The 21,023-nt window shown below is 39.8% G+C and overlaps 2 protein-coding genes across 8 annotated transcripts in view; one reads left to right on the top strand and one right to left on the bottom strand.

The window, feature by feature from the left end:
• Positions 1-7,102: 7,102 nt before the first annotated feature.
• Positions 7,103-17,521, bottom strand: SUMO2 (small ubiquitin like modifier 2). Of its 2 annotated transcripts, XM_057714699.1 has the most exons (4): positions 17,340-17,521; positions 15,603-15,734; positions 10,048-10,119; positions 7,103-7,760 (listed from the first exon to the last, which is right to left on the bottom strand). In XM_057714699.1, exons 1-4 carry the CDS (start codon positions 17,358-17,360, stop codon positions 7,698-7,700), a joined length of 288 nt encoding a protein of 95 aa, XP_057570682.1. In that variant the 5' UTR covers positions 17,361-17,521; the 3' UTR covers positions 7,103-7,697. The 2 variants fall into 2 exon arrangements, with proteins under 2 accessions (XP_057570682.1, XP_057570681.1); XM_057714698.1 differs by lacking the exon at positions 10,048-10,119 and having other exon boundaries at positions 17,340-17,484.
• The window catches only part of NUP85 (nucleoporin 85), a 37,397-nt gene continuing 33,544 nt past the window's right edge, over positions 17,171-21,023 (top strand). For 2 of the 6 annotated variants that reach the window (XM_057714695.1, XM_057714690.1), the window contains exon 1: positions 17,836-18,282. The gene's annotated coding sequence lies outside the window, so the exon portion shown is untranslated. Of the gene's footprint in view, positions 17,403-17,835; positions 18,283-21,023 lie in introns of those variants that run through there. The other 4 variants (XM_057714697.1, XM_057714687.1, XM_057714686.1 and 1 more) reach the window with 4 other exon arrangements.

The raw sequence follows: 21,023 nt of genomic DNA, 5'->3' as shown, positions 1-21,023 counted from the left end.
GTACTTAATAATTTTGACCAAATCACTATACTCCACTTTCTGCTGCAAGATGGCGATTAGGGGCAAAATATACGATATGTAGCTCTGCTATAACCTTTGCTTCATGATGACCAACTAAGTTGAAAATGGGACATTAATAAAATTACATTTTCTCCAAAAGATCAACACAGATTAGGATCAAAAGATGCAAAAGGATGGGACAATGTGACTATCTACTTATAAAATCACGAAGGCCTATCATTATGATTTTTAAAATACACATTAGGGTCTATATCAATAAGAAATTTGCTTCAAATTCTCAGGTTAACCTAAAAACCTAAAGAAACAGAAGACATTTGAAATCTTATAACAAGGAATGGTCTAACCACTATTTAATGACCTACAACAGTGTTTTTTAAACTTTTATGAAGCAGAATCCAAATATATAAAATAGACTAACAGAGCAGCTGTGATTGAATCCTGGCCCTCTCTGCTTCCCCTGTCCTTTGCCACTCTCCACTCGGTCCTCCTCCTTTTGTACAACCTCAGGGTTCCGTGAAATTTTAAAACCACTGCCCTATATGCATGTCCATTTTCACCTGCTTTTTAAATATAGTTAACGGGAAGAGAATGAACAGTTGCCTCCACTTCCTTAACTTTGTCTTTAAGCAGTAAGTGCTCTTCAGCTTCTCTTAGTCCCACTGGCACTTCTCTTAGTCCCACTGTTGCAACTTTGCTACTATACCCAAAGTACTATTCCTCCATTTGTAATTCAATTCAGAAGGCCTAGTGATCAGCTTTCCCAACAGGTTTTTGTTTTTTGTTTGTTTGTTTTGGCCGCCCCACGTGGCATGCATAACTTCCTCGACCAGGGATGGAACCTGTGGCCCCTGCAGTGGAAGTCCAGTCTCAACCACTGGACCACCGCGGAATTCCACCCAACAGGTTTTGGTAAACCCAATATTCTCAGAATTTCCTTAGAACACAATCCATTGTTCTGAAGCAGGTGACAAAAAGACCGTTACTATTTAAAAGATGTCAGAAAATGATTAAGGCCCTAATAAGTTTTGCTGTAATATAGACAGGAATCCTGTTGGTTTTTACATTTGTTGCTGAGTGTGTGGACAGTTTTATTCAAGAATGCAATGTAGTAATACAAAAAGAAACATGTACCACAATGTTCATTGCAGCACTATTTACAATAGCCAGGACATGGAAGTAACCTAAATGCCCATCAAAAGATGAATGGAAGATGTGGCACATATATACAATGGAATATTACTCAGCCATAAAAAGGAATGAAATTGAGTTATTGGTAGTGAGGTGGATGGACCTAGTCTGTCATACAGAGCGAAGTAAGCCAGAAAGAGAAAAACAAATACCATATGCTAACTCATATATATGGAATCTAAAAAAAAAAAATGGTACTGATGAACCTAGTGACAGGGCAAGAATAAAGATGCAGATGTAGAGAACAGACTTGAGGACACAGGGTAGAGGTGGAAGGAGAAGCTGGGATGAAGTGAGAGAGTAGCATTGACATATATACACTACCAAATGTACCATACATACACTACCAAAATAGATGGCTAGTGGGAAGCTGCTGCATAACACAGGGAGATCAACTTGATGATGGGTGAGGACCTAGAGGGGTGGTGTAGGGAGGGTGGGAAGGAGTCGTGGGAGGGAGGGGATATGGAGATATATGTATAAACACAGCTGATTCACTTTGTTGTACAGCAAAAACTGGCACAACAGTGTAAAGCAATTATATTTCAATAAAGAGCTTAAAAAAAAAAAAAAAGAATGCAATGTAGGGACTTCCCTGGTGGGGCAGTGGTTAAGAACCTGCCTGCCAATGCAGGGGAGGTGGGTTTGATCCCTGGTCTGGGAAGATCCCACATGCCATGGAGCAACTAAGCCCGTGTGCCACGACTACTGAGCCTGCGCTCTGGAGCCTGTGAGCCACAACTACTGAGCCCATGTGCTGCAGCTACTGAAGCCCATGTACCTGGAGCCTGTGCTCCTCAACAAGTGAAGCCACTGCACTGAGAAGCCCAAGCACCACAAATGAAGAGCAGCCCCCGCTCACCACAGCTAGAAAAAGGCTGCGCACAGCAACGAAGACCCAACACAGCCAAAAATAAATAATAAATTATTTTTTAAAATGCAATGTAAAACTTAAATAGAACAATCTGCTAGTTGTTCTTTACTACTTGTGCCTACTAAGGAAATAAGTGAATTTGAACCAAACAAACAAAAAAGATGCACTAACATAGCACCTCTTCATTCTGAAGCATGTGTTTGTGTCTTGAACGTTACCAGCTTTCCCACTACTAGGCAAAATGTTCTGAGTCCCCCATAATTTCAACCTGTCCCTATTTATTCCAAAATGCCAGAGGAAATGGGCAATCTACATGGCCTCGATATTGGGATTTACTCTTAGATTCTGCAATCAGGTTTGAACCAACCTCTTAGAATAATGTCTTTTGCTGTGATCCAATACACACATAACTATGTTGAACCGTACGATACCAAGGATATTTGACTATTTTTGATCTACATGAATAGCAATTACTTATGTTCAACCGCAGTTTAATACATACTCTTAACGATTTCTATTCCTTATTATTAAAATACTGGTCATGTGCTTCTGAACTTGGTTAAGTGACTTAATTAATGAATGGCCCAACAACAAGTATTTCTGACAAGTTTCACTTCTCAACCCCAGTATTGCAGGGTGCCCTATATCACTCGCACATACATTCTGCATCCATCTCTCCTAGAGCCAAATTTAGTATGCATCTGTCCATTCTTTTCTTAGCTGCATCCTCACCACAAAAAAAGAAAAAGAAAAAAAAAAGGGCAGATCAATGCCACCAAAAGAAAAACAACCCAAGGAGTTTATTTTCTCTTAAAATTCATTTCTCATTAAATAAATCAAATGAACTAACCTAGAGGTCTCAAATATGGGAAATGGCTTTGTCATATTCTTGCCTTCTCTTTATCCAAAGTTAGGATAAACAAAACGGCACATACACTGTACTAAGGTCTGACATGCCTCTCTAGTCACCCCATTATTTCCTCCTCCTCTCAGACTAAGAGCTGAATGAGATTATGTGATTTAAGTTTGTCTTTTCCTCATTTCTGAACTATTTCTCTAATAAACAAGTTAAAAAAAAAAACACCTAACGAATCTGTCCTGTTCTCCTAAGATACATTTAGCCTCTTGTGCAAAGAAAACAAATATTACATGAAAATTCTTGGACTTCAAAGGGTTTCACAAAGGCCCTCACCATATAGGAAATCCTAAAATGATCTCATACGTAGTCACATGTCACTGCTTACAGAGAAATAAGGCTCCACATTCCAAATAACAGATTAAATTCCTAACCTGTTTATAAACTCTGTTCTAATTATGTTCCACTCTGAGGCACTCTTTTCATTAGTTAACCACTTCACACACCGAAGTCTTACTATAAAACAAACACGTCTTACTACATCCATGACTAACCCTCATCACCTAGATAATCAAAATGTCGAAGCATCTTGTGGATGGGTTCTTTGGTTCTTAAAGTATTGGAGAATCATTAAAATCCTGAGGATTGTTTTTCTTTAAAGACTTGTTAGGGCACAATCTAGTTTTAAGCATTTATTTAAAAACCTAATAAGGGACTTCCTTGGCAGTCCAGTGGTTAAGACTCCACATTTCCAATGCAAGAGGCGAGGGTATGATCCCTGGTTGGGGAACTAAGATTCCACATGCCACGCGGTGCGGCCAAAAAAAAAATTAAAACAAACAAAAAACACACAAAAAACCTAATGAGACGAAGACTGTATTCAGTTTTTAAAATGAATAGAAAGAGCCTGCCTGCTGCAACTAAGGAGCCCGTCTGCCGCAACTAAGACCTGGCACAACCAAATAAATAATAAAAATTAAAAATAAAATAAAATGAACAGAAAGTGCAGGCCAATTGGTAGGGATTATGGTATTCAGTTGAAGCCTCAGCATCCTACAGCAGAGCCCTTACTTCACAGTGAAAACAATTTTTATTTAAAAATGGACTTCCTAGGTGACACAGTGGTTAAGAATCCACCTGCCAATGCAGAGGACACAGGTTCGATTCCTGCCCCAGGAAAATACCACATGCCACAGAGCAACTAAGCCCGTGAGCCACAACTATTGGGCCCACGTGCTGCAACTACTGAAGCCCCAGGGTCTAGAGCCCGTGCTCCGCAAGAAGAGAAGCCACCAGCACGAGGAGCCCATGCACCACAATGAAGAGTAGCCCCCACCTGCCACAACTAGAGAAAGCCCGTGTGCAGCAACGAAGACCCAACACAGCCAATAAATAAATAAATAAATATATTAAAAAAAATTAAATAGGAACTTCCCTGGTGGTCCAGTGGTAAAGAATCTGCCTTCCAATGCAGGGGACGCAGGTTTGATCCCTGGTTGGGGAACTAAGATCCCACATGCCACAGGGCAACTAAACCTGAGCACACAACTACTGAGCTCACACACCTCAATGAGAGAGGGAGCATGCTGCAAACAACACAGCCCATGCACTACAACTAGAGAGAAGCCCGCACCACAACTAAGACCTGGCATACTGCAACTAACACCTGACACAGGCAGAAAAATAAAAATTAAAAAATAAAGAAAATAAAATTAAAGAGTTCAGTACATGGGAGGCATTGTGCTAGGCAGCTAGAACATATATTATCTCATTTAATCTTCACCATAAGGTGCTTAACTCAGGAGCTGTGAGAATGCCTCACAGAACTGCTTCTCAATTCCATATTGCTCTGAAAATACATTTCTGGGGGTAAGGCCCAGGCACTAGTATTTTTTAAAAGCTCACTAGGGGATTCTAATGCAAAACCATGATCCAGAATCAGTCATATTTAAAAGCAGTATCATCCTAACTCAAAAATAACCCTCAGTGGCACAGCTGGCCCTCTCCAACACCCCATAGCCCTCACAAAGACCTTGGAAAAACTTTCCAAGAGACCGTCCTCAAATTCTGGGATTCCATTATCTTACTGACCTCCTTGTGTCAATTTCCTATATAATTACACACTGACTCTAGTCTCGAACTTCTCCTCCAACTTCTTCCCATGTTCCACTTGACCTCATCCCCTTTAGGTAGAATGTAATCTTAATCTTCCAATTAATCTCCATGAAAACATAAACAAGAAAAACAGTGAGCCTAATAACTTGACACTAATACGTTTTGTTTTGGCCTCAAGCAGCTTGTGTGAATATGAGGGGTCCTGAGGAGTAAAGTTTATCTCCCCATACAGACTGGGTTCACTTAGACATAAGCACAGCCAGAGTTTAGCTAAACTGCCCTAACAGTTAACCAAAACAGGAACCTTTCCTCTCATGCCAAAAAAATTAAAATGCTACAATTACTTCCAGCATTTTCAACAATTCATATATTTTCAAAGTGTTTTTTTAAAAGGGTTCCGTAAACTTTCCCATAAATTATTTGCCTTTTTTGGTGGTGATTTATGTGAAACAGGGCGAGGGCAACAATCAAAAGTTCACTTAAGAAGAAAATACAGGGAGATCAACGCGATGATGGGTGATGACTTAGATCGCTGGGACAGGGAAAGTGGGAAGGAGTCGCGGGAGGGAGGGGATATGGGGATATATGTATAAATACAGCTGATTCACTTTGTTGTACAGCAAAAACTGGCACAACAGTGTAAAGCAATTATATTCCAATAAAGAGCTTTAAAAAAAAGGTAAATCTTAATTATATACTGATCCAAATAAGCTACTACATACTATATTGTGAAACAGTACCTTTCCACACATTTCCCTATGGCTTTTAAAATTCTACCGAAAGTTTTCCTAGTATGAAAGAATTTAAAAGTTCTTCCAACATGGCGAAAGCTCAGACATGACATTAGTTTCCTCTGGTTAAACAAGAACCCAGTTCAGGAATCCTTCCTTAATAAAGTTCTCTGGCTTGCATTTCAATCCTAACTTTAATTTTGGGGACAACAAAATTCCACTACTTAACAGAACCTAGAGCAACAAGAGAAATGTACTTACCTGATCTCATCTAAAAATGCTTGAGGCAGGCTTCTCACACTATTTCACAATATAAATTGTAAAAATAGTTTGGCAGCACTACACATATAGGAAAATAAAACTTCAGTTGACTTAAGATTAACTCACATATACAGAGCCAAAAACCTACGCAATTCCTGCTGTCTCTGGGGAAGCTCATTCACTATAGAAATGGGGAATGTAAAAAAGACCATATTGCAACAGAGGTAGAGTGAATTAAGTGAATACGAGGCATTATAGTTCACGGGGACGTGATCCAGAAAGGCCACATTGTTAGGCAGTAAGGGTGGGAATTCAGTGTCTTAAAAACCATTACTGGAAAATTCAATTAACAGGCATCAGAAAACCTAATCTCTAGTCCCAGTTTTATAGCCATCTAACTGTGATGAAGAACCCTCTGGACCTCAGCCTTCTCATTTTTAAAACAGGGGTTAGAATTAGGTAATCTTTACACATCTTTCCAGCTCCAGTATTCTGTTTATTGGTTCTGTAACAGTTATCTTTCCCCATACATTTGAATTTAAAAACTGTACTGATCTGCATATTTAAGGCTGTAAGAATGGATGTATGTAGGTAAACATTTTCTGTGCCTCAACATCCTCAGATAAGGAACAAAAACTGTTTTAAGGTTAGGGATTATTTACCATCAGACAAAATGAAGACTAGAATGGTGATTTATCAGCAGAGTCAGCAAAATTAGAACTTTTTCTTAGCTGTGGGTACTAACCCACTCTGCCTCAGGTAGTGGTTACAAAAAAGAATACTTGAGAGTAAATCCACAACATTATGCCCCTGTTTTTTTGCTAGTAAAGTTGGGTATTTGGAAAGGCCTAAACTTTTTGAACAAAGAGGAGGCTGAAACATTCCTTGCTAGTCATTGATACAACTTTGTTATTCTTTGTTTTGCATTAGTCTGTCAGAACTGCAAAGTAGCTTTATTTCTTCCTTTAAATGTAACTTCTAGTAGGCCTATTCAGGTCACATTTTTCTCTAAGCTTCAACTTTCTATTTAATATTTCTCAGAATAAAGAAAACAGCTCATTTTAAACAAGAAGTTTATTTAAACAACAAGACACTTGACTTGAAGGGAAAACTATCTAGGATTCATTTCTTTTAGAGTAATTTATCCCTACTTAAAGACAGATTGCCCTACATGTAACAGCTACGTACAAAAAAGTTATAAAATTGTCCTTGGTTTTACAATGATAAATGAAAAACATTAAAATTCTCCAATCGAACAAGGTATGCAAGAATTTTTATGTTGTTCTTTTTTTGTTAAACAGTGAGAGCAAAATAACTTACTGGAATATAAAGATAAGAGCTGATGAGCATGCCACTAATGGAGAAAAGGGGGTATTTTCACAGAACCAGTATTTTTCCCCATTCCATCTCCATTTGATGTCGATCAAAATACCATTGGCCATTTAGTTTAAAAAAAAAAATGCAATATGCTTGTGCACATACACCAGTTACTTTATGTACAATAAAGGAATGGGGAAGGGGAAAATGAAAGAATAGAGAAACTATACTGCAGTAGTCAGGATGTGATGGAACCAAATTGCGGTTTTCTAATTGAGAATGTCTTCTTGGTCTGGAGGAACAGAATTCTGGAGTAAAGTAGCACGTTCCCTTTTTAGTAGACACCTCCTGTCTGCTGCTGGAACACATCAATTGTATCTTCATCCTCCATTTCCAACTAGCATAAATGAGAAAAAACAATCAGCCATTGGTTATTTAGCTCTTCGAATTTATAACTATCAGACTTAAATAGCCCGAAAGACTACACAAGTTCCACCCAGTTCCAGTGTTCATTATTTTAGATGTCTCACAGCTTAAAGTAGCATCAGACTTAGGTTTAAATAATTTTTCACTTGGTTTTTTTTTTAATGAAGATTATAGAAAACTGAGTTTTTCAGTTAAAAAGCTGGGTATGTCCAAGAGTTGAATCATCTCACCTTCAATTATTGAAAATAAAAGTGATGTGTATAAAGGATCTCACTACAATGTTTAGATGAACAAAAAACTGAAAATAACCAAAATATCAAAACCCCAAAGAAATATGATACATGCATACATGAAATACCATGTACCTATTATTAGAGAATAAACAGATTTACACATGCAGAAATGGACATATCCCTTAGATAACAGCATTAGGCAAAAAACAAAATTTAAAAACTAGGCAGCAAACAGCTTATAGTATTACATTTGTATACATATTTTTAAGTTTGTATGTGTATAACACGAATATATCCTTGCCTATGCACAAAACAGTGGTTACCACTACACAGTAAGGAAAGGGATATGGGTAAAAACAGACTTGTAAAAAAGCTTTGGAACAGTTTATTATGCTGATAATTACTTATGAAAAATTCTTTCTAAAAACTGGTAATTTTGAAGATAAAACAACAACCTTGGGCATCTAAAGACAAGAAAGGAAGCTATTTCTAATGAAAAAGTTCAAATATAGTAAAAGTAAGGCTAAAGCATTTAAAATATTAATAACTAAGCCTCAATTCTTTTTGTAAAATGGAGTATCATTCATTATGAGAACTAAATGAGTCAAAGAAAGTGAAGTACTTAAGAGAATGAGTACATAACAATTATACTGCAATTAAAATTGGCTGCTAAGATGTTCTAATTTATACAATTCTGCTATTTAATAAATACTGTAAGAACAATTCTAAAATGAATCAATTTCATTCTAAAATAAATTCAATTCCAAACACTAAAATTAGGTCAATTCCAAATTCAGTTTGAAGATTTTATAAATGCAGTACTAAAAAATCCTCCTCGGGTTAAATTATTTGCAGCCAGCATAAAAGACAAGTCCCAGAACTTTTTTTTGGAGGTGGGTGAGGGCTTCAAAAAAACATAAAATACATTATCATCAGAGTTTAGCATAATGGGTTCTTTTTAGTCTTTTAAAACCATCAAAACCGGTCTTCAGCCTATCCACTGAAATGAAACGACTGGAATGTTTTCAGATTTTATAGTGAAACTTTAAATGCCTGCAAAAGATACAAGAGAGCTTTTTCTCTCTCATTCATCAAGAGAATCCAGCTCCTCCTTGTGGCTACATAGTATAATTGCTTCTTAAAGGCTCAGCAACAGAAATTTCTTCAAAATAGTCCCTCCAGCACAACTCACAGACATTTCAAATTTTTGAAGATTATCAACGGAACCACAACGTGGATTTCCTGCTACACTCATACCCTATTTATCACTTTCTAGTTTTTATGGGGTAATAAAACAAATTCAAAAGTACTAGGGTTCCAATTTAAAATTTCTGCTATCAAAATATTTTTTCCCAAAATTGAGTCTTAAATGGAATTTCAGAAGGTAACAAGAAACAAAGAAAGTTTCTGCTACAGAAGACAGCCCAGCCGAGCCCCTACAAAGTGACAGAACAACTGAAGTAATACGTAAAGAGATGTATGGATCAGACAACACCTTTTGTAGTAAGGGTTTGTAAAGCCACCTAATTAACAACAGTCCTATGAAACATAAGCTATCAAGAGACTTGCAGTTAGTCACCACATTCCCTTCAGTTCAGGAGTACAGGTACAAGAGAATTCACGAGGGGCTAAAATGGTTAAGATAAACAGCCCACCAATCACTTGCGGGGAGACCTGAATATGATTTCACAGTTGCAGCAATGAAAACAAAAGGAACACATTCTGAAGTAACAGACAGGCATTTTAATTATTTTTTCCAAATAATGCTGGCAAGAGGAAAAATATGGATTAAAGTAAAATGACCTGCAAGCTTTACAAAGTGATAACTGAATATTTAAGATCATTGGCACTTCCTGAATCTACTCCTATTTTTTCCTTCTGTTCCCTTTTGGCCATATTTTACAGCTTTGAACTCTGGTAAAGAACTATATTCCAATGACTAGAAGTTCACAAATTAATAAACAAAGCTGTTGAGAAAATTATAAAAAACATTGGTTTTTCTAGTTAGCACAAAGAGATTTTTACCTGTGCAGGTGTGTCTGTTTCATTGATTGGCTGCCCGTCAAATCGGAATCTGATCTGCCTCATTGACAAACCCTGGACAAAGAGTTTAAAAGCAATAAGAATGCAAGGAAACAGTAAGAACTAAAACTATATGCATATTTGGCCATGAATATATTTAAAAGAGAGACCTAAACAAGTTATAATCAATATGTTAACATTTCTATATTGGTTAAATGATTTGGGATGATTTTCACTTTCTTTAAATGTTTGATTTTCATTGGAAAAATGATTTTTCTTAAAAAGGTCTTAAAAAAAAAAAAGCTGTACTGCTTTTGAGACCATAGCTACTTCAAGCTTGAACAGATGATACCTTGAGTCAAACAGTGCATTTGAATGAGTTAGATACTGAAAGGAAATTTGAAGCAACAGATATAAACATCAACATTCCTCAATGTACATTAAAAAGTGCTCCAAAAACAAACAAAATCCATTAATAATATGAAAACTGAAGTCACCTAAAAAGGTGTAATGATTAAAATAAAACTTTGCCTAAAAGCTACTTTGCTTTCACGTCTATTCAAAAATTCCTACCACTATGAAGGAGAACCTAAGGCCCAGCCCAGCACAATACTAGGCACACCACAGGCACAGTCAACAAGTTCTTATCCTTGAGCAGTCAGGGCGTTTCTACGAGAACACAAGGCAGTAACTGGTCCCTAAAACCATCCATAAGACCACAACCCACATCCTCGAAAATCCTGGAATAGCTCTAAAGAAGCACCTGCTTTTTAATTTCCTCCTTAGTACTTACCCAAGCCTGCAATTATTAGTCAACTTTGCACCAGAAAATAAGCTCTAGTAAGGATAGAAATCTAGACTTACATACTGCGTATCTTGTGCATGTAAGTGCTAAGTACTGATGGAATAAAATGGATGAAATATCCATCCAGCTATGCTTCATTTTCTGTTTTTTATTTGAAAATAAACCTAAAGCTACTAAATTGGGGAGAAGCTTTATTACAGAAAGGGAAATTAAAGATTTTATTTACCAGAGTTTAGTTTCAAGAAATTTTTATGTACATTTAAGGAGATAAATGAGCCTAAATATGTCCCTTTCTGCAAAGGGGACTCCAATGTTTTACTTATCAAGAAGTACCTACCTGACACAGGGGTGGGGAGAAGGGGAAAGCAGCAAAATAGTAAAGTTGTTGGTTACTGCAACCAAATGAGAACAAGAGATCTTTGGAGGTATGCTGTGAATATATTAACTCGAAAAACAGCTTTCTTGGAAGCATCTTACACAGTCATTCCTGTATCATGCTCAAATTACAAACTACAATTCTCGTTACAAAAACACCGTTTTAACTGATATTTAAGAAAAAATTAAACCGAGTTCCTAGGACTAAAAATATTGAAATAAAGTGTTCAATAAACACTTAACACCTGTATTCCCTTATTTAACAAGGATTCACTGAATCAGTCCATAAAACTACCTGTCACATGAAAATCATGCTGCCTTCCTTTAAAACTCTAGTCTTTGGGACTTCCCTGGTGATCCAGAGGTTTAGACGCTGCGCTCCCAATGCTGGGGGCCCTGGTTCGATCCTGGTCAGGGAACTAGATCTCGCATGCCACAACTAAAAAGATCCTGCATGCTTCAAAGAAGATTCCGAGTGCCACAACTAAGACCTGGTGTAGCCAAATAAATAAATATTAAAAATATTAAAAACAAAACACTCTGGTCTTTAACAGATAACACTTCCAGACTAGCCCTGGTCTTGAGGAATACAAGCAATTCCTCACCAGGTAGGTGACAGCCATACCCAATTCATTCCTCATGACTTTCAAATTTAGTTTACAATTATACAAATCAACCAAGAATTCAATGCCAAGCCATTAATACTAAGTATTATATATATTTACAAACACTCCTTTGGAGACTCCTTGCTTCAACAAAACTCTTAACATCTTCTATATGCTGGGTTCTTCCTTCACTACATCCACTGTTAAGGACATAAGATCAATGGTGTGGCCATTCAAAATGGGGCGGGGGCGCGGGCAGTAGGGCCTGGAGAACACAAGCAAATTGTATTCCTTTATTGCCTCCTGTTTTTACGCTTTTTCTTATCAATAAAAGCTCTTTTATTTTACTAGAGATCAAAAGTGCAAAATTCAGGAAACTTGCCTTTAAGATTCCATAAACCACGTAAATTCAAACAATGAATTTACATTAAACCAGTATTTGGTTTCCTTTTCTGTATAAATCTCATCCCTAAGCTTTAGAGAGAGCTGTGCCCCAGAAAAGCTGTGTGAGGTTCTCTCTTCAGGTCTCCACTTCATTTCACAAAAATGCACTGGACTAAACCAATTATTCTGTGCTCTCTAAAACCACTTGACACTCTGGTAAATAATGTAAGGATAAACTTACACTAGAATGGAATAGTATGCTCTCAATCAGCTGCCTGAAGGACATGTTGCTGGTACAAAGTGGGCAAATCTAATTCTACGTGTGAATGAAAAACTTATTTAGAAACCAACCGACAGAGATACTAGTTTGAATGTTCTCTATCATTTTACAAGAGCATTTGACCATTCTATGTGCAGAGTATTGGTCAGCTCTAGAGAAATAGTGAATAAAACAGCCCTACACTCATGGAGCTTACATTCTAGTGCAGAGACAGATAAATATAGGCAATAATCAATGCAAAAAAAGAAAAATTTAAACAAGAGTGAGAGGACTGAGTGATGGGCACTCTGAATTAATCAGGGAAGTCCCTGAGGTACAAGTTAATCCAGCTTAGAATAAAAATGGTTGAGGGTTCAGCACTATCCAATAGAAATATAATGTGAGCCACATATGGTATTTTTTCTAGTTGCCACATTAAAAAGTTAAAAATAGGTAAAAGTTTAATAAAAATGTTTTAACTCAACATACTTAAAAATACTATCATTTCAACATATAATCAACATTTCAAAAATTGAGACTTTTTTTTCATATCAAGTTTTCAAAATCTGGTATTTATTTTACACTTTACAGCACATCTCAACTTGGACTAGCCACATTTCAAGTGGTAAACACTCACACGTGGCTTGTGGCTACTGTATTAGACCAAGTTTAGATACAGAACAGGATCGCTGATGGATTTTATTTGTTATGACGCATCACAAAAGATGACCCTAAGATTTTGAGAGCTAGACGTAAAATGGTGCTATTTACTGAGTGGGGACACCAGAGAAAGATTTCTAGTAGAATCAAAGAGTCCTCCTTTGCATGTTTAGTTTGAGATGCCCATTAGGCATTCACTGGAACTCCTCCAGAGATTCAATGCTAAATGCGTTCATTAGAAAGTAAATATAGAGCAGTCAATTAATCTTGATAGGAAATCTTTGGTCAAGAAACCTCACCTGACAAAAAAACTTCAGCTATGCAAATTAGATCAGATATTTTAGGTTTTTTTAACAACCCATAACTATACTTAAAAAGCAGAGAATCAGACCAATTAGATGATACTTCAACTCCCTCTTCCTTAGAACCAGAGAAACCACTTGAAAAGTAAACAGGTATCTTGTTTCACATAACTCTGAGGTTATCCCCAATTTAAGAGGAAAATGGGAATAAACATCTTTCCAAATTCTTCCTGGATAATATTTTCATATTTGCATTCCAACATATACGCAGTGGAATTAAATTTTTTATGGATTACCAATGTTTTTTCCTCTAGTGCAAGTTAAGAGTGGCCCCAACAAGTTTAGTCAAATATAATCCCAATCTTATGCCTAATAACTGAAAAAAATCAAGGAAAACTTTACTTACACTGGGTAATACAGTAGACTTATTTTAAACATAGCAGGAAAACTAAAAAATTCTTGATTGACCCACTAACTAGATCTTATAGGACAATTTCCTACAATAATAGGGAATACAGAGGATGTCCTTTACTTTTTCTGGCACATGGTATAATACCCCAACACATATGCATCTGGTTAAAAAAAAGATTAAAAAGCTCCTTTGGGGGCCCTACAAGAAATATGGGAAGTCTTAAATACGACCATTTTAGGATGGACACGGAGTATCAATAGATGTGTATAGTAAACTGGTAACAGTTAATCTAGATGGTAGACTCATGGGTATTCAATGTAAAGTTCTTTCTTAAGTTTGAAAATTTTCAGTGTTGAAAAATATGACCATTTAAAAGCTAAAATTTAATAGTAATTAGAGAAAAGTTAGAAAAAATATGCAAAGAATTTTGTTAAAAGTCACCAAATCTAAGAATGAGTTTCTATTTTGTATAAGGTTTTGCTACATAAAAGTTCTACAAAATGATTATCATTAGAATTCCCTTGGAACCTGAAGGGGCACTAGTGTTCAAATACGGTAGATACCAGCGCAAAACTTCTTTAGCACAATTAATAAGTACATATTTACTCATTGTTAGGGGATTTCACCAGAATACTTTAAATGAAAGTACATTAAAAGGAATATCTTTGTAAGCAACTATGAAAAAGTTTATGAAGATAAAAAATTATAACCACAGTATCCTCTCATGTTATAAATAATTTACGCATAAAATAAAGCTTCAAACTCAAAAAGAAGTTTAAATCTTCAGTTTCTTTAAAAAGTCCTTCAGTCTCATGGAGGAGGCCCAAGTATCAAACTCAATCTCCCAACTTGTAGAGGTGCTCCACCCCCAAACTGTAGGTTTTTAACCTTACTCTATTTTGAACCTATTTTTAGGAGGTGAATTTGCAACGCAGACAAATTGTTTTAGTCTAACAAAATAATTTCCCAAACTTTTATATATTATACACCTAGAGTGGAACAATAAAAATACTTCTGCCAGGTTACTGTTGGATTAATTGATTTACCAGAGTTTCTATTATACTTGCAAAAGTCATCTTTAAAGTTCCTTCGTATTATTACAGACTCGACATCACAAAAGGAAGCTTCGTCTTAAAGCTTACATTTACCTCCCAGCATCTGTTCAGTTCTACTTCCTCTTCTTGATGTAAAAAATTTACTATTTTCTGAGTAAAATTCAAATGTCCTTATAATATAGGAATGTATATGCTTAGGTTAAATCTCTTGACCTCTACTACTAGTGTAAAAAGAAAATATTACAATATTACTTGCTTCAGGAAAATTGCAATGTCCTTCAACTCACATTTAATTTTATTTCCAAATTGGTTAATATACTTGAAATAAATTGTTTTGACACAAGACAAATTTTAAATTGTTAAAAAAGAGCCTGACAAGAAGTTTTATGAAGTTCACTCTTATTTTCTTATAAAAGTAAAACTGCATCCCCTTGGAAACAAACCACATGTTGTGAAAGTAACCTGATGCATTTCTGGCACAGAACTAGAATCATATATGGTATTAACCATCCTAAGGGGTTTTATGAAGAATCAACAAACCAAGTGTATGATAAAACTGTGATGTGTCAAGTATTTAAGCCCATACTCATTCTACCAAAGATAATCCATTGTCATACTATGCTGGTTTCTATTCTCAAGAAAATAAAGTTTGTTTTTTAAAAATACGTTTTATTCAGTGGAAGTGCACGTCAGTTCCTCACCTGTCGTTCACAATAGGCTTTCATTAGTTTACTAAGTGGTGTATGCCTCTTAATCTTAAACTGCACCACAGAACCATCCTGCCCCGCCACCTTCAAATTAATATGATCGTTGTTCTCAGTCTTGACTCCTTCCTGTTGAAAGAAAAATAAAAGTATAATTTGGAAAATGTGAAAAACAAACACCTTTTAAAGCTGCAGCAGCCCAAATTGCTTCCGAAATCAACAGGTTTCTCATTCTGTATAACAGAGCATACAGCTGTTTTCAGCTGCTGAAATCAATCTGAAAGACGAGAAATCCTGAAGCAACAATATTAAATACCTGTCACAGAAACAAAAGCAGCCTACATCCAATACTATCAGTGTCAACAATCGATTTTTAAAGAGGGATCCCCCTCAATGTACTGCAATGCCCTCTTGAATCTGAGTTGTTTAAAATGACATACATTACTCTCAAAATGTCCTTCCTCTAAAAAGATTAAAAATAAGCATCCTTTCTCTTTTCAAAGTGCTCTGAGTACAGAATGCAAGAAAAAAAATCTAGAGCTTGTAATTCAAAACTCATTACAAATCACTTGCTAAAAAGTTACCAAATTCAGTTTAATAACAAATCTCCAACTACATTAAAAAAAGAAACAAAACCTAATTGAGGAATATCCTTTGATTCTCTCCCAAGCAGCGGTCATAACTGAGAACCACTATTATTGTTCGCCTCTACGAGCAGCTTCGTTTTTGTTTATTTTTAGTTAAGAGCTTATCCTCCCCTCCCCTTTGTTGTCATGAGTCAAAGGCACGGTTTTATTCCAAGTCTCCCTTGTAGATTTCGACCCAATATGAAGTTCACCAAAATCAAGAGTAGAAGGAATTCTGTAGCCCCCCAAGTCACTTCGGAATGGGGGGGTGAGAGGGGTGTCACAAAACAAACCAAAAGAAAGTCCCGTGTGCCAGGAAGAAGTGTGTGCCCCAGTCCTCCAGGGAAAAGCCTCCTGGTACCTCAAAACCCGCGTTAAAAAGTTATGCCCTACAAAGTCTCTCCGCTCGCACATCTGCCTCCAACTTCTCGCAACCACATGGTCTCGGCAGGTCAGGCGTTATCTGGCACCCAGGGAAAAGCCCCTGCCCATTCCCACAAAAAATGTGGGACATACTCCCCGGGAATCCCCCAACCCCGGCCCCTCACGGCGGCCCGACGGGTATCCGGCTTCCAAACCAACGGCAGCCCATTGATTCGCCCCGAGCCCTCAGCCGCCCAGCGCGGCCCGGGGCAGGGGTCCCCAGATGCCCGCGGCCCCCACCCCGGAGGGGGAAAGCCCGGGGCGGAGGGAACTCCTAGCCACCGCGGAGGCGGCAACACCCGCCGCGGTCCGGCGCGGGGTCCGCCGAGGGTGGGGACACCGCGCGCCCTAACGCCCCTCGTCACGCGCGCCCGGCCGGCCGGGCCCGAGAAGCCCTGCTCGCGGCCGGTGGGGCCGCGGGCGTCCGCGATTCGCCCGCCCAACCCGCGCCCGGCGCGCACTCCGAGACAGCCGGGGGCGGGGGAGGGCGGCGCGGCCTCCTCCCGCGCGGGAGGGAGGAAGAGGGGAGGGAGGAAAATGGCGCGGAGCGCCGGGGCCTGAGCCGCGGCCGCCCCGTGGGGGGCCCGGGAAGGCGCGGGGAGCCCGCGGCGGGCTCGGGCCGGACCCCGGGCCGAGCCGTGACCCCGGCCGCGCGGCGAGACGCGGAGGCCGGCGCCGAGCTCACCTTGGGCTTTTCGTCGGCCATGGCGAGCGCCGGAGTCTCCTCAGCTGCCGCTTCACAAAAGAGGTACCAGGTCCGCACCGAACGAGCACACAAGCAGCACCAGGAGCGGCAGAAGAAGGAGGCGGCAGCGGTGAAGGAGGGAGAGGGCGCGCGCACGTCGTGCGCTCCCTCCCCCCACCCTGCGTGCGCGAGCCCGAGCCGCCGGCTCTCCTCATTGGCTGTCGCCTCGCGGGAGCGCGCAACGCTTACATAACCACCCCCACCCCCCGCCCTGCGCCGCCCCGGCCTGGGCCCGGCGCCCGCCAGGCCGGCGGGAAGAGACGCGGACACGCGCACCCGGCCCGCCGCGGGGGCGCGCCTGGCTCTGGGCGGGGCTGTATTGTCCTCCTTCTGTGGTGGAGCTTAATCAAAATGGCTTCCAGCTGGTCCTCGGTGGGGACGAGGAGGCTTGAGGCCTAGACGTGAGACACAAGCCGGGGAAGGCAGACTGACTACAAGAGGATGGGGGAGCCCAAATCAAAGCCCCAGCACGAGGTTCTGGGGAAATAACCTCTCATTCGGTGGCCCACATGCAGCTTTCCTCAGGGTGTGAGGAACATCACGCTTCCTCTCAGTCAGCCTCTCTTCCCTCAAATTTTAAAGCTTCAGCCTCAACCCGCTTCCCACCGAGCTCTTGCCTTAGTGCAGGGACTACTTCCGTCCTGCTGGAAACCCTGTGCTTTGACTAGCTGAGGAAAAAGGTTCATCCTACAAACTCCTTACTCATGGCCTGGCTCCCAACCTCCAAGAGGAGACAGAATCCATCAGAGAGGAGTACCGGATACCAAGCATCCAAATCAATCGATCATTTCTTCCTTCAATCCGGTTCAGAAATAGAAGTAGGTCCCTCCTGTCTTAAGAGCAACCCTGACATCTGTGCAGTGGATCTCTCCCACCTTTCTCGGTGGGTTTTATTGATTATTTCCTTTGATCTGTATTTTGTCCCACTCCCGCGTTAGCGTAGAAAAAGACTCTCGATTCTAGTTCCTTCTGAAGTTACCACCGTATCTCTCTCTATTCTTGGCCAAACATCTTGGAAAAAATGTCCACGCCAGCTGTCTCCACTCCCTCACCTCCCATTCACTCCTCAATCCACTGAAATCTGGTGTGTGGCTCCACCAAAACTGCTCTCCATAAAGTCACCGCGGACTTCTTTTGCTGAATCCAGGATGCTTCCTAGTTCGTCACTCCTCTTGAACTCCCTCCCTGTGACTTTGGGCTGTGACTTTGGCCTGACCTTGATCCGTTTGCAATTTTTTTTCTCTCTCAGCCCTTCCCTTAAATGTTCTTTGGGTTTTGTTATGGACCCGTTTCTCTTTCCATTCTAGTCCCTCTCCTGGGTTGACTTCACCCCACTTCTATTACCATCTATTTGCTGATGATTCTCAAGTCTAGATTTCTAGTCCAGATCTCTCTTCGAACTTCCTATCTATAAATCCAACTGACTTCTGAAATCTCCACTTGGCTGTCCTAGAGGCACCTCAAACTCAGCAAATCTCAACTAAAATTCCTCAATTTACTTCTCAGAGCTGCTCCTCTCTTTCAAGTTCCCAGGTCACTGTATGACACACCATTATAACTTGCTCCAGGGGCTTCCCTGGCGGTTCAGTGGTTGACTCCTCACTTCCACTGCAGAACTAAGATTCCGCATGCTATGCACTGCCCCCCCCCAAAAAACCAAAACAAAACAACATTGCTCCAAACCAAAATCCCGGAGGCACCCTTGACCCCTTCACACACTCCCCATACAATCTCCAAGTCTTGTCTATTTCACCTTTTAAACACCTATCAAATGTGTCTACTTCTCTTCAGCCTCTGTCCAGTCTTTGGGCTCTGCTCCATTTGCTGGGCTTCCAGCTGGTCCTCCATGGGAAAAAGGAGGCCTAAGGCCTTAGAGGTAGGACAGGCCAAGAAAGGCAGATTGATCAGGGGAGGCAGTGTAAGCCTAAGTTCAAGTCAGGTCTCCCCAGGGCTACTGGTCTTTTGGTTTTAAGATATGTACCAATTGTGTCTGAATGTTTAAGTGAATCAGAATCATCTAAGATGCTGGTTTTATTGTTTGTTTTTGTTTTTGGCCACACCACACAGCATGTGGGATCTTAGTTTCCTGAAGAGGGATCAAACCTGTGCCTCCTGCAGTGGAAGTAGGGAGTCTTAACCACTGGACCCCCAGGGGAGTCCCTAAGGTGCTGGTTTAAATGCATATTCTCAGGCAGTGTGGCTCTGGGGTCCCTCTTTCTTGACAAGCTTCCCCAGTGATTCTTAAGCGCTCTAAAGCCCGAGAACCACAAGCCATTCTAAAATGAAAACATAATAGACATTTCTGGGAATACCTGGTGGTCCCATAGTTAGGACTCTGTACTTCCACTGCAGGGAGCACAGGTTCAATACCTGGTTGGGGAGCTAAGATCCCACATGCCTCCTGGCGAGGCCAAAAAAAAAAAAAGTTTCTGCCACTCCTTGGTTCAGTGGCAGTCCTTTGCCTTACAGGATAAAGTCCAAAATTCACATAAGACCTACAAAAGCCCTTTGAGACCTAATCCAGGCTAAGCAATCTAGCTCTTTCTCATCATTTCCTCCTAGAAGCCTCTGCTTCAGTCATAATCAATTACTTGGGGTTCCTGAATATAGCTGCTCTCTCTCAGCTCTAAGCTTTTGTGCACTTTTGATGTGTAAAGATTCACTGAATGACTGAATAAATTGAAACTATCACTATGCATAAGATCTCGTGCTAGACATTGGGCAAAGTCCCTGTCTCAAATAACTTATAATTTTTTTGGAGGCAGGGCAGTGGTAGGGAGGGTAGGAAATATACAAGAAGTGAAAGGGGAAGAGAACCAACTGCTATGTGTCAGGCACTGAGTGGGGCTTTACTATTATTAGTTCTTTTTCTCCTTATACAAACCCTTCCACGTGGATTAGTATTTATTTGCTATAGAGGCTCAGAAGAGTTAAGTAACCTGCCCATTATCACACACCTGGCAAGCAGCGTTGATTGAGCCAGGGAATGAACATGCTAGGTGCTGTACCAGGTACTGTAGAGACAGAAAAAGAAATGCTGTCCTTGCTCTCTTGAACCTAGGTCTTCTGTTGCCATCACACATCTTCCCAGGCTTGTAGGACTACAGAACCATCAAAGAGGAGTATGTTATGTTAAACTTGCCCTCAGTAAAATGTGGGGCCTCCAATAACCAAATGGTTGTTTAGTTGTTAGCTTTTAGGTGACAGATGTGTCCTACAATACCCCCCCCCACCTCTAAAGTTATGCTAAATTACACAGCCACCTTCAGGCAAAGGAGGAGTTCTATAAAAGTGATTAAGTGTATTCAAACATGTGAACAATATATGTTCCAATGACAAACTGGAATTCTGTGAACTGAGCATAGGGAATCTACTAAAATTGTATACTGAGAGTCTCTCCAATTTCCAGGAAAAAGAAAAATTGTGAAAAAATAGAAATTTCCCAACATTAAGTTTCTCCCTCTATCATTTTCATAGGAGTGGGAAAGGGGGTGGCTGTGCACTGGAAAAGGGTGCTTTGGGAAAAGAAAAGTGCAAGGAGTGGTATATACAGAAAGGAACAACAGTGGCAAACATTAATTGAGTGATTATTATGTGAGAATTCTGTGCTAAGGCTTTAATCCT

The sequence above is a fragment of the Hippopotamus amphibius genome, chromosome 17, assembly GCF_030028045.1.
Source record: "Hippopotamus amphibius kiboko isolate mHipAmp2 chromosome 17, mHipAmp2.hap2, whole genome shotgun sequence".
NCBI lineage: Eukaryota > Metazoa > Chordata > Mammalia > Artiodactyla > Hippopotamidae > Hippopotamus > Hippopotamus amphibius.
Note: the sequence above shows the minus strand (reverse complement) of the source record. Positions and strands in the feature narration are given on the sequence as shown.